The sequence below is a fragment of the Aquarana catesbeiana genome, linkage group LG02 (genome assembly GCF_042186555.1).
Source record: "Aquarana catesbeiana isolate 2022-GZ linkage group LG02, ASM4218655v1, whole genome shotgun sequence".
NCBI lineage: Eukaryota > Metazoa > Chordata > Amphibia > Anura > Ranidae > Aquarana > Aquarana catesbeiana.
Genome location: NC_133325.1, coordinates 379,789,569 through 379,803,624, shown reverse-complemented (window position 1 = coordinate 379,803,624; position 14,056 = coordinate 379,789,569). Strand labels below are relative to the sequence as shown.

General features: G+C 43.6%; 1 protein-coding gene across 1 annotated transcript in view; it reads right to left on the bottom strand.

The window, feature by feature from the left end:
• Positions 1-14,056, bottom strand: part of LOC141128072 (multidrug and toxin extrusion protein 2-like) — a 540,585-nt gene that overhangs the window by 196,727 nt on the left and 329,802 nt on the right. The window contains exon 11 of the mRNA XM_073615139.1: positions 11,284-11,392. Within this exon, the coding sequence (XP_073471240.1) occupies positions 11,284-11,392 (109 nt within the window). The remainder of the gene's footprint in view (positions 1-11,283; positions 11,393-14,056) is intronic.

The following is a 14,056-nucleotide window of genomic DNA, read 5'->3' as shown; positions in this document are numbered from 1 at the left end:
AAGGGTACCGTGATAGGGCATCAGCCACGTGGTTCCCCTTTCCTGGGTGGTAATGCAGGGAAAAGTCAAACTTTGCCAGACGTGCTGCCCATCTTTGTTCCAGAGCGCCAAGTTTGGATGTCTGGAGATGTACTAAGGGGTTATTGCCCGTACAGATGTCGAACTTAGACCCTGTGAGATACTCGGTGAAACGTTCTGTGACGGCCCACACCAGCGCTAACAGTTCCAACTTGAAGGAGCTGTAGTTTGCAGGGTTTCTCTCGGTTGGATGAAGGCTGCGGCTGGCATAAGCAATAACCCGTTCCTTACCATCTTGAATTTGTGAGAGCACGGCCCCCAGGCCCTGGTTACTGGCATCAGTTTGTAACCGAAAGGGAAGGGAGAAATCAGCAAAGGCCAATACAGGGGCTGACACCAACTGTTGCTTTAAGAAGTCAAATGCCTCTTGCTGTTCCAGTCGCCATTCTACCCTCTTGTGACCTCCTTTCTGGTCTACTCCATGTAGTAACTTCTGGATTGGAGCAGCATGATGGGCGTAGTGCTTGATAAAGCGTCGATAGTGCCCCGCTAACCCTAGGAAGGCTCTAACCTCAGTCACGGTAGATGGCGCCTTCCATTCTTGTATTACCTTGATTTTCTCTGGGTTGGGGAGCACACCCTGTTTTGAAATGACATGTCCCAAATATTCAATCTCACTTTTGAACAGGTGGCATTTTTTTGGCTTAAGCTTCAGCCCATACTGATGTAGCCTGGCTAGAACAGCATTGAGGTGGGCGAGGTGTTCCTCGAAGGTGGCAGAGAACACCACGATATCATCAAGATAAATCAAGATGCTATCCAGGTTCATATCCCCAAGACAATGCTCCATTGTCCTCTGGAAGGTAACAGGTGCATTGTTCAGTCCGAAAGGCATTCTCTTGAACTGCCATAGTCCCATAGGGGTGATGAAAGCAGTTTTTGGTCGATCGGCTTTGGCCACAGGGATCTGCCAATACCCACTGGCGAGATCAAGCGTGGAAAAGAACTTTACTTTCCCTAGAGCTGTTAGGGACTCTTCAATCCGCGGCAGGGGATAGGCGTCTCCTGTAGTGACAGCATTCAACCGTCTATAATCTACACAGAAGCGGAGGGTGCCATCCTTTTTCTGCACTAATACAACGGGAGCTGCCCATGGGCTCTTGCTGTCTTCAACTATGCCTTGTTGCATCATCTGTTCCAACATCTGCTTGACTTCCTGATAAAGGTGAGGGGGTATGCTTCTGTAGCGATCCCGGATGGGTGGATTTCCTCCTGTTGAGATCTCATGTTCAATTCCATTGCTACAGCCCAGGTCAAAATCCTCCTGGGAAAACGCCTCTGACCACTTATCCACCAGTTGCCTTACTGCTTCTATCTGGGTGGGTGTGAGTTCCTCAGTGGACAGCTGTAGAAGTGGAAGTATCTGTTCTCCTACCTATGCTGGGTCTGCTCCTGCTGGACATTTGGCAACATTCACTTTAGCTACATAACATCGTCCGTGAAATTTCTGGAGCTCTATGTGGTCCACTTTGGGAGAAATCACACCTGAAATCAGGGCCAGTTCCGCCACTGGTGTCCCTGGGGGGCAAGTGAAGTGGGATCGTCTTGCTGTTCCACATCCTAACTAGCATGGTGCCTTGACGAACTACTGTGAGAGTTCTAGCAACAAACGGGGCCATATCTGAGGGTAAGGGTTCCACTAGCACTGGGACGCCCTGCAGGCTATGGCATGATCCAACATTCATGGGAAGTACAAGTTCTTTGCAGGGAGGTATTACAATCTCTGTCCCAAAAGGAACCCTCACGACACAAGCCTTTTCATTAATGTTTGCAATACTTGCGTCAGAGCCCTTTAGTGCTGCCAAGGTAAGGAGCAGCTTTCTAACTTCTTTAGGTGGTCCCTGGTGTGTAGGACACCGTTTTAACAGCTCAGGCTGGATGATATTCATGCCCAATATCACCTGCGGTCGACCTTTTCCGGATGCTCGTGTAACCACAACACCTTTTTGGCCAAGGTCCTGTCCCCACAGTTCTACTTTCATCCGTTCTACTTTCATCCAGGTAATCCCGACCACTTCTATAGGAAGTTCGTTGGCAGCTGTTAGTGAGATCCAGGGGGTATCCTGACTCATTTTCTTCTTTGGGAAGTATCGCTGGAACAAGGGTTCTGGTAGAATGGTGACTTGGGACCCAGTGTCGAAAAGACATTCGACCTCTTGGCCATCGAAGTACCTGTGTACCACAGGGCAATCGACCACCACGCCCTCCTTGTGTGATGGGGGAGTCGTTTTGCTGGGCCGCCCAACTGCTTGACTCCTAGTGGCGGGGCGCTCTGAGTTTAATGGCTCCCTCGGTATTCGATCAGGACAGTCCCTCAAGCGATGTCCCTTTTGTCGACAGCCCCAACATGGAGAGGTTGACCTCTCCCGTCTTGGTCGTCTGCGGGGCGGTGATCGGTTTCTCCATGAAGGGGTGTGTTCCCTTGGCCCCCTTGGATTGTCTCGCTCACGTCTCAGTGTGGCAAGTTCTGTCTGGAGCTGGGCCATTCCTTCTGTCAGCTTGTGGATGGCCACCTCCCACGGAGCTGTGTGTCCAGTTTGTGGCGGTTTACATGGTTTATCACCTGTGCTGGCCATGAGGACGTCCATACTGGCACGTCTGGGTTCTGAATATAGGATAGCTGCTTCCAGAATTTCGTGGAATTTTAAGTTTGGGTTACTTCTGTCCTTCTCTTGTAACTTTTCCCTGACTTTGTCAGACAGAAGCCCATCCACAAACTGATCCTTCAGCCACCCATCTGTATCACTCCAGCCAGCACGTCTTGCTCGCCTCCTCTCCTTGCAGCGGATCTCGGCTGCTATATACTGCAGTTCCAGGGCATACTGCGGAATTGATTCTCCCATTCTCTGCCTTCTACTGATAAAGCAAGCTCTAAGATCCCCTAATGCCACCGTCTGGGTGTACACTGCTTCCAAGCGGCTGATTATCTTGTCTAGGGAGTCCTGGTCCTCTGCTGGAAGGTGTAGGATCAACTTCCTTGCTTCCCATTCAAGGGCATTAATGGCCAGGTCTGCCTGCTGTGCAGGTGGGACCCCATATGACCGGATCAAGCCCCGCAACCTCCTAATCCAATCATCTAAGTCCTGATCCGGTCCTGTATAGTTATGCAGCTGTTGTGGTAGCAATCCTGCCAGCAGTAGAGAAGCTATGGCAGACTGTTTAACTCCCTCAGTGCCGCTGCGGACTGGCTCTGCCCTTGTGCTGTTCTCCTCATCACTGTCTGACATGGCTGTATCCTGTTCGTGACGTCAAGTGTAGTGTAACGGTCACAGCCAAATAATCAGACCAGTGGTGATATGCAATCTCTACTTTACTTAACAGTGAACTTCAACATAAATTGTACCGGAAATCATGCGAAACTGGGTATACAGTACAGAACATTAATATGAACCATAAAGGAAGAGGATATAACAATTTCACTGCCTTTCAACTAATGTCCACAAGGTGGCAGCAGCGTGTTCTGAGTCCAATCAACAGATAGAAATGAAAACTTAAGAATCTCACGTGTTCCAAAATAGTAATCGTTCATTCCACAGACTGTGAGCTGAGTGGACCTCCTGCTGACACAAACTTCACGCTGGCATTGCTTTCTACTTGCTTTGGTCAGGGGGTTCTGGTGGCTGGAGATAGGGCCAACTCACTTCATGGACAGCTTCCACCAATGGACTGTAACAGAGTCCTCTCCAGTGACTGGGGCTTGGAAAGATACTGCGTGCTCTTGTGCTCACTGCTGGTGGCCCGCACACCAGACTTAACAGGGGAGGACCCAGCACCTGGGAACAGCTCACTTGCCCAGTCACTGCTGTCCCATCAGGCAGGATCTCTCTGAGCACAGGAAGCTGGGTGGAGCTGACTTTTATATCCCCCGGGCGTGTCCAGGAGCTCAGAGGATTGTGGGGAGTTGAGTTAAAGGGACCTGCACCAGAATCTGGACAAAAGGGCATCCCACTACAGTTCTAGCCTTCCCCTCCTTTACTAAAAAATGGACTTATATTTCTGTCTGTGCCCGTGTTTTAGATTTTCCCCTACTTCCTGCCTTGTGAAGCACCAGGACAGAAAATGAGAGCAAATGTGGAAATAGAAATGTTGTCACCAGGAAATGAGAACAATTCTCTAAAATTGAATCTTAGATAGTAATACAATCCTAACAGGCATTCTAATGATTCCATATTCTATCCAACACTAAAAATAGTTATGGGTAATGAAACAGTTTTGCATACATTTCCAAGTAGCGAGTGAAACTAGTCAGTGAGTTATTATTATTTCGAATAAGGCATCCCTAGATATCCCTAGACATTTCTTTTCGCAAGGAGGATTTAGATTGACATTGTCAGGTGGTACAAACTGCTGCAGGTATGAAGCAATATCTACAGTGGAATCCCATACTTTCCTGTTGTGGTTGAATGCCAATCTATCAGAATAGCAAAGTTCCCACACTTTCAGATAGTGTCAGAGCTTGCACTAAGCAACACCCCCACATATTAGACATGTGCATTTCGTTTCGTTCCGAATCTAAATTCGGACAAATTTTTCATTATTTGGAAATTCTTCCAATTTCCGAATTACAAAAGTGATGAATTTAAACGAATCAAAAAAAAAGCGAACAAATTCGAATCGAAGTCGAAAACATATTCAAATCGGATTCGAAAACAAATTTGAATCAAATTTGATAACAATAGAAATCGATTTTCTAAAAAATACAATAAAATAGAATATAAAATCATAAAGCAATAGAATACATATATATAATAATTTTTTTATTCTGTTTTATTGTTTTTCTATGCTTTTCTTTTCTTTTCTATTATTTTCTATTCTTTAATAGTCTTTTCTATTCAAATTCAAATTCATTCTATACGAAATTCGAATTTCGGAACATGGTTTCTGAAAATCGAATTTCGTATAGAATGAATTTGAATCTGAATAGAAAAGATTAGAATAGAAAAGAAAATAATAAAAAAGAATAAACTAGAAAAACATATATTGTATTTTATTCTATTCTGTTCTATTGTTTTTCTATTCTATTCTTTTTTATTATTTTCTATTCTATTCTAATCTTTTCTATTCAAATTCAAAATCATTCTATACGAAATTTGAATTTCGGAAAATGGTTATATATATATATATATATATATATATATATATATATATATATATATATATATATATATATATATATATATATATATATAACCATTTTCAGAAATTCTAATTTCGAAAATCGAATTAGAATAGAAGTAAAGAATAGAAAATAATAGACTAGAAATACAATAGAATAATATATATATATATATATATATATATATATATATATATATATATAGTTCCAAAGGTTGCTGCACTTAAAAATTTGTTGATTTATTCCATCAAATCTTTAGAAAAAGATTACAAAGCAAGTAGAGTCATTCCAAACAGAATCATTACAATCATTTGTTCAGACAAAGATTACCTTTCAGGTGATTTGTTCGCACCCTTCCTTAGATCAGTCAGAACACATCTGAACTTTATTTTTATATATACAAGGTCAGTGGGAGGACCTGTTTGCTGACACTAGATTGAAAGCTGTGTGTGGTTCTCTATTTTTCTATTCTGTTCTATTGTTTTCTATGCTATTCGTTTCTGTTATTTTCTATTCTATTCTAATCTTTTCTATTCAAACTTGATTTCAGTCTATATGAAATTCGAATTTCAGAAGATGATATATATCTATATCTATATCTATAGATATATATCTATATCTATAGATATAGATATAGATATATATAGATATCTATATATCTAGATATATCTATATATATCTATATATAGATATAGATATATATATCTATATCTATATATAGATATATCTATATATAGATATAGATATCTATATATAGATATAGATATATATCTATATCTAGATATAGATATATATCTATATCTATATATAGATATAGATATAGATATAGATATATATAATATTTTTTTTCTATTCTGTTCCATTGTTTTTCTATGCTATTCTTTTCTATTCTAAACTTTTCTATTCAAATTCGAATTCATTCTAGACGAAATTCGAGAATGAATTTGAATTTGAATAGAAAAGATTAGAATAGAAAATAAAAGAAAATAGACTAGAAAAACAATAGAACAGAATAGAATATAATATATATTATGTTTTATTCTATTCTGTTCTATTGTTTTTCTAGTCTATTCTTTTCTACTCTATTCTAATCTTTTCTATTAGAATTCGAATTCATTTTATATGAAATTCGAATTTCGGAAGACGGTTTTATTTATATATATATATATATATATATATATATATATATATATATATATATATATATATATATAATTTTTTTTTTTCTATGCTGGTCTATGGTTTTTCTATGCTATTCTTTTCTATTATTTTCAATTTTTTTCTAATCTTTTCTATTTGAATGCAAATTCATTCTATACGAAATTCGAATTTCAGAAAATGGTTATATAGAAATAGAATGAAATCGAATTCTAATAGAAAAGACTAGAATAGAAAAAACAATAGAACAATATATATAACACATCTTCCGGAATTGGAATTTGGTACATAATGAATTCGAATTTGAATAGAAAAGATTAGAATAGAATATATTATATTTTTTTCTATTCTGTTCTATTGTTTTTGCATGCTATTCTTATTTTCTATTCTATTTGAATCTTTTCTATTGAAATTCGATTTCATTCTATATGAAATTCGAATTTCGCAAAATGGTTATGTATAGTTTACTTTTTCAAATTCGGTCAAATTTTTTTCGAATGCAGTAGAATTTTTTCGAATTTGATAGTTTTTTTCGAATGCGGTAGAATTTATTTGAATTTGATAGTTTTTTTTCTAATGCGGTAGAATTTTTTCGAATTTGATAGTTTTTTTGAATTCGGTAGAATTTTTTTCGAATTTGATAGTTTTTTCGAATGCGGTCGAATTTTTTCGAATTCGAATACGAAACTAAACGAATCCCGAAAACGAATGTAAAGAATGCAACTAATTTAACTAAATGAATTTAGTTAAATAACGAACCGAAACTAAACTAAACTAAACTAATTTTTTCATCCTGCACATGTCTATATTCTTTTTGGCCCATCACTACTATGGACATTATAACTGCAGGCATGTGTAGGCAAATTTAGCAGGTAACATCTCTCCCCCCAGGGACAAAACCTCCTCACATTGTTGATTTGGTGCTGTACATCTATGCCTCAAAGGAGAAGTACAGCCAAAGCTCTTTTGGCTGTACTTCTCCTCTGGATCCCCTGTGCACTCCTGTGACCCATTTTCAGCAGACAGTGGACTGAAAACCACTGTTGACTGATGTCACAGAACTAGTCCAGGCTCGGAAAGGATCCTGACCATGTAGTCAGGGGAGGGCTGGCAGCCTTAGGCCTGGGGGGCAAGTCCAGTCAAGTGGCCAACTGAACCGAATCAGCTCACAATTCATGCCCACCTGGTTTTTCAATGCAGCCTCACCAGTGTCCATCAATGTAGCCTGATCAGTGCCTACCTCATCAGTTCCCATTAATGCAGCCTCACCAGTGTCCATTAATGTAGCCTGATCAGTGCCCATCCATTGCAGCCTCACCAGTGCCCACCAATGCAGCCTCACCAGTGCCCATCCAATGCAGCCTCACCAGTGCCCATCAATGCCGCGTCATCACTGCACATCAATGCATCCTCACCAGTGCCCATCACTGCAGCCTGATCAGTACACATCAATGCAGCCTCACCAGTGCCCATCAATGCAGCCTGACCAGTGGCCAAAAATGCAGCCTCACCAGTGCACATAAATGCAGCCTCCCCAGTGCCCATAAATGCAGCCTCACCAGTGCCCGTAAATACAGCCTCACCAATGTCCATAAATGCAGCTTCATCAGTGCCCATAAATGCAGCTTCACCAGTGCCCATAAATGCAGCCTCACCAGTGCCCATAAATGCAGCCTCATCAGTGCCCATAAATGTAGCTTAACCAATGATCATAAATGTAGCCTCACCAGTGTCCATCAATGCAGCCTGATCAGCGCCCATCAATGCAGCTTCACCAGTGCCCATAAATGCAGCCTCATCAGTGCCCATAAATGCAGCTTAACCAGTGCTCATAAATGTAGCCTCACCAGTGTGCATCAATGCAGCCTGATCAGCGCCCATCAATGCAGCTTCACCAGTGCCCATTAATGCAGCCTCACCAGTGCCCATAAATGCAGCCTCACCAGTGTCCATAAATGCAGCTTCACCAGTGCCCATAAATGCAGCCTTATCAGTGCCCATAAATGCAGCTTCACCAGTGCTCATAAATGCAGCCTCACCAGTGTCAATCAATGCAGCCTGATCAGTGCCCATCAATGCAGCTTCACCAGTCCCCATCAATGCAGCCTCACTATTGCCCATCAATGCAGCTTCACCAGTGCCCATAAATGCAGCCTTATCAGTGCCCATAAATGCAGCTTCACCAGTGCTCATAAATGAAGCCTCGCCAGTGTCCATAAATGCAGTCTGATCAGTGCCCATACATGCAGCTTCACCAGTGCTCATCAATGCAGCCTCACCAGTGCCCATACATGCAGCCTCACCAGTGCCCATACATGCAGCCTCACCAATGCCCATAAAGCAGCTTCACCAGTGCCCATAAATGCAGCCTCACTAGTGCCCATAAATGCAGCCTCATCAGTATCCATCCCATCAGCTCAGCCTTACCTGTACCCATCAATGCAGCCTGATCAGACAGCAGTGCCCATCAACGCAGCCTTGCCAGTGCATGGGGAGAGAGGAGAGCCACCAGTTTACACAGAGTGGGGGTCTCCCGCTTACCCAGTGCGGCTCCTGTCCCATTAAGTCCCACCTCCTGGAACGGCTCCTATGATGGACATCACATGTCCTGGCATTGGACCAGTATAACATCCATCACAGGAGCCAGTCTAGGAGGTGGGACTTATGTCACTCAGCCGCGTCGGATAAGCAGGAGATGGAGACCCCCGCTCTGTGTAAACCGGCTGCACTCGCGCCCCCCTTTCCTTTCAGAGGCAGCCTTTTGTGCACCAGCCCGAAAGCTGCCCCAGGGCAGGCGGCCAATAGCCCCGAGTTCCTGGCCGACCCTAGGCTTTGGCCCGGGTCAGTCCCCCTCCCGATGCCCCTGCCCACAGGCCATGGCCAGCTGGACTCACAGGCCATGGCCAGCACAGGTCCCAACAGCCAGAGAGTGTTAAGGGGTATTTCCTATTTTGAGGTTACTGGGTGGTGGGCCGGGCACTGGGGCAGGGTAAATGGGGTGCATGGAGGGGAAAGGGATATGGGAGGTGTCATGGTCTGGGTCTCTCTCACCTCAGTGATGCCAATGGCAGCTCAGTAGGTCTTTGCACGGCCTCTTGGGGGGTAACAGCTTCCAAATTGCAGCCCGTGCCCAGCCGGAGCCAATCACATGCATCCCCTGGTTTGCCCTGGCTGCCTCTGAGTGTAGTGAAGGGTAAGCTTCTCGTCCCACTGAAAGTAAGCTGGCTGCTCTCAGACTCTCAGTCAGTTCTTCTCTCCGTGTGCTTGAGACTAGTTGTAAATTGCACTGTCTCATTCTTGCAGCCATTCCAGCCAGCGCCCAGCCCCCAGCCTGAGCCAGTCACAGGCCGCATCCCCTGGCACGCCGCATGCCCTGCCTCTGCCTGCCTTTGAGGCCCCTGGTAGAGCAGACAGTGCAGAGTCGCATGAGTGCCTAGCAGGATCACTAACAGCAGAGCTGGACTGGAACACCTAGTGGGACTGTGGAGGAACACTGACACAGCGGAAGACCAGGAAAAGCGGGAAGCGGGAAGCTGGAACAGATTGCTACTGGAACACCACAGGCTGAGAAGCAGATGTAGCTGCAGGTGGGGTGGATGCTCCCAAAGGGCTGGAGAAAAGGCAGGTACAGGCAGGCCGGGTCATACATAGGCGGACAAGTCAAGAACTGATGCAGAGACTGGAGCAGAGTCAGGGTACAGGCTGGATCGGTAACGGGCTGGCAGCGAAGTAGCAGAAGGAGCAGGCAGGTGCAGAGTCAAAAACAAGCCGTAGTCAGATGCAGGCAGAAGGCAGGAATGTCAGGAACAAGTCGGGTCAAACAACAGGAACAGATATTAGATACTTGTTAGCAGGGACACACGGGAAACACTGTAGAACAGACAGCATTGAGTCTGGGTGCTGACCCAGTTTAAATAGCCTATTTTGGCGCCATGAACTGTTACAAGGTGCATGTGCACACCGGCATGCGCAGGCGCACCTGCGGCATTCTCCTAACAGAAATTGAAGGTTCAGGATGTCTTCTGTGGCTACCATCTTGGTTGCTGGCATGCCCTTCCTGACAAAGCCAGTCAGTGGCCACCGCAGCTGATTTCTAACATCTACAGGGAAAATAAAATAGCAGACAGGCAGCGCGGCCGTTTTGAATATAAGGTAGGTTGCCTGGGGAGAAATTTGCCCAGCCAAACCCTGCATATAGTTGCGATCCACCCACATGCCTGAACTGACACCTGCTGAGAGCCTGAGCTGGCTGCTCCCGCCCCCTCCACAGCCCAGCGCTACAGTGAGCGTGGGAGGGCAGAGCAGAGAGCCGGTGACTGACAGTCACCGAATCTCTGCTCACCGAACTCTGACAACCAAGCCATTGGCAGTGTTTGATCACTCGGTTCTCAGAGTTAGAGCTAGCGGGGGACAGATGCAGCATGGAACTGATGCTGCATCCAGCTAGGCAAGATTGATTAAAGAAAAAAGCAAATCCCATACTTCTCTTTTAATGATAAACAGAGGCAGAGAGTAAGCAGATTGTGTTCTATGTCCTCTTTTCAGTTTTTACTCTAAGGGAAAGCACTTTTTTTATATATAACAAATTCATGTCCATTTATATTCATGAACAGGTATATGGTAGATGTTGTCCTTACTAGTACAAGTGAAACTTAGACATGTCAAAGTGCATGATGGTGGTACACAATGGAGAACATTTTGGGAAACATTGCAGCTATAAATTAAAGCTAGTTATTGTAGGTGCAACCAAAATATAAGTGTATGTGGAAAGCCAGCTGACACCTACAAGTAATTTACACCCAAAGATATATATTTTTTTTTCAATTGCAACTATGCTCACATGAAAATACAAGAGGAAACACAAAGAGTGAGAGTATACATGTTGCATACATCAGAGAAAAGGAAGAGTCATGCTCACAGAAACCAAATACCTGTACAGTAAAGTACAACTTTAGCAGACGTTTTGGCTTGCTCGATGTCTCCAGCTCCTAAAGCCACTCCAATTCTGACATTGGCAGCTGTACCAAAGCCAATGGGAAGCTGTTGAAGAAAATAAAATATGAATTAGAAATCTGGCCAAGACATTGCTAGTAAGGTTTATTTTAGTTTACCATGATAAATTCCTGCATCCATAGACAGTACAGCCATTTTGCAAGTGGACACAATGAGAAAGTAAATATTATACAGAAAAAGGCTACACTCCTGTTCAATATTTATGTTTTTATATTAAACAAATTCCTGGTACATGAGCAGTCCACCTGGGCTCTTTCTCTGATGCATCACAGAGCCCAGCTAGACTGACCATGTACTAGGAATTCAATTAATAAAAGTGCATGCTTACTGAACAGGAGTGCGGTTCTTTTCTGCACAATACTGATGTGCGGTTTAGAGCCCCCCGCTGCCTCAAAGTACCCCCCCATGTTGAGGGCATGTGGCCTGGTATGGTTCAGAAGGGAGGGATCCTTGCTCTTCCCCACCTTTGCTGGCCTGCATGCTTGGATAAGGGTCTGATATTATTATTATTATTATTATACAGGTTTTATATAGCGCCAACAGTTTGCACAGCGCTTAACAAAATAAAGGCAGACATTACAATTACATTACAATTTGGTACAAGAGAAATCAGAGGGCTCTGCTTACTAGAGCTTACAATCTAAAAAGGAAGGGTCAATTGATATAAAAGGTAATAGCTGTGGGGGATGAGCTGATGGAGGAAGTAAAACAGTGTTAGTTAGAAGCAGGATAAGCTTCTTTAAAGAGAAGGGTTTTCAGGGATCGTCTAAAGATGGATAGATTAGGGGACAGTCGGACAGATTGGGGTAGGGAATTCCAAAGGATGGGAGAAGATCTGGAGAAATCCTGGAGGTGAGCATGGGAGAAGGTGACAAGGAAACTAGAGAGCAGGAGGTCTTGGGAGGACCGAAGAGAGGGGCATGGTTGGTATTTTGGGACTAGGTTAGTGATATAGGTGGGAGCAGAGTTATGGATGGCTTTGTATATTATTGTTAGTGCTTTGAATTTTATTTGTTGGGTGAGTGGAAGCCAGTGGAGGGATTGGCAGAGAGGGGTGGAGGACACTGAATGGTTGGTAAGGTGGATGAGTCTTGCAGCGGCATTCATTATGGACTGAAGGGGGATAGTGTATGTGAGGGTAATCCAATGAGGAGGGAGTTGCAGTAGTCGAGGCGAGAGATAACCAGGGAGTGAATTAGAAGCTTGGTGGTGTCATTAGTTAAAAAGGGGCGTATTCTGGAAGTGACGCGGAGGCTATGGTGGCATGATTTGGACAGGGATTGTATGTGGGCCTGAAAGGACAGTTCAGAGTCTAAGGTTACCCCTAGCACCCTGGCATGTGGGGACGGACTGATACATGTGCCATTGACCTTGACAGAGAAGTCAGGGGAAGGGGCACGTGGGGGAGGGAATATTAAGAGCTCAGTTTTAGATAGATTCAGTTTGAGGAAGTGGTTTGACATCCAGACTGATATGTCTGTTAGTAAATCAGTGATGCGTGAGGAGATTGATGGGGTGAGCTGAGGGGCAGAGAAAGAGATTTGGGTCTCTTCAGCGTATAAATGGTAGTGGAAGCCATGGGAGGCTATCAATGATATGGATTTTTGGTATGGGGGTTCCCCTCAAAATTCATACCGGACCTAAGGGCATGGTATGGATTTTGGGGGAAACCACATGCCGCTTTAAAAAAAAAAACTGTGTGGAGTTCCCATTAAATTTCATACCAGACCCGAAGGGCCTGGTATGGATTGGGAGGGGGGCCCTCATGGCGTTTTTTTTTTTTTTTACATTTTTCTATTGCCAGCAATGTTTTTTTTTTCATTCAGCTGTCAGTGGAGAAGCCTGTTGACATCTGATGACTCATCCGTTGTTATGGATGCCGCGGCCAGGTTCCCGGCCTGCTCCTTAACATCCAGCTATTCACTGTTAAGGTCCAATCAGTGCTTAAAATGCACTGTGCATTGGGGGGTGCTCGGCGGGCGAACATTCAGCCGAGTTCCCCCCCAAAACAGGAGATTATCGAGCCAAACTTTTGCTCGGCCTGAACTGTTCGCTTAACTCTAGTCACCAGACTGCTGGTGTATGAGAAGAAAATGAACAAATAAATACCCCTGGTAAGAATACTCCGTAGATCATAAATGTATATATCAAGAAACTTCACAGAGGACTTGAATATTATCAATGTACATAATCCACATCCTCAAGGCTGTATAATAAAGTTTAGGCAAGATATGATGAGAAATACTCCTGCGCTTGTGAGGCCGTTTGCCGCAGTAAACGGATAGTATTTTAGACAGTGGAAGGATTGGAGGAGATGATAGAGCGTGTCCCGCTGCCTTTACTGACCCGGAGTGGTCTGGAAAGGACTGTATGGTAGAAGGTGGATGGAAGGCGCGTAATCAGACGCAAAACATGCATGGTTTAATCATGTATAGGGAATACAAATATATAAATATTGAATCATACAAATACTACATTGCATACAAACAGGTAACAAAATAGGCACTAAAAAAATAATTAAAATTGGGGTATGCCCATGTTGAGGCAAGTATTTAAAAATACTAAAAATTTAAATACTTGCCTCAACATGGACATACCCCAATTTTAATTAATTTTTTAGTGCCTATTTTGCTACCTGTTTGTATGCAATGTAATATTTGTACGATTCAATATTTATATGTTTGTATTCCC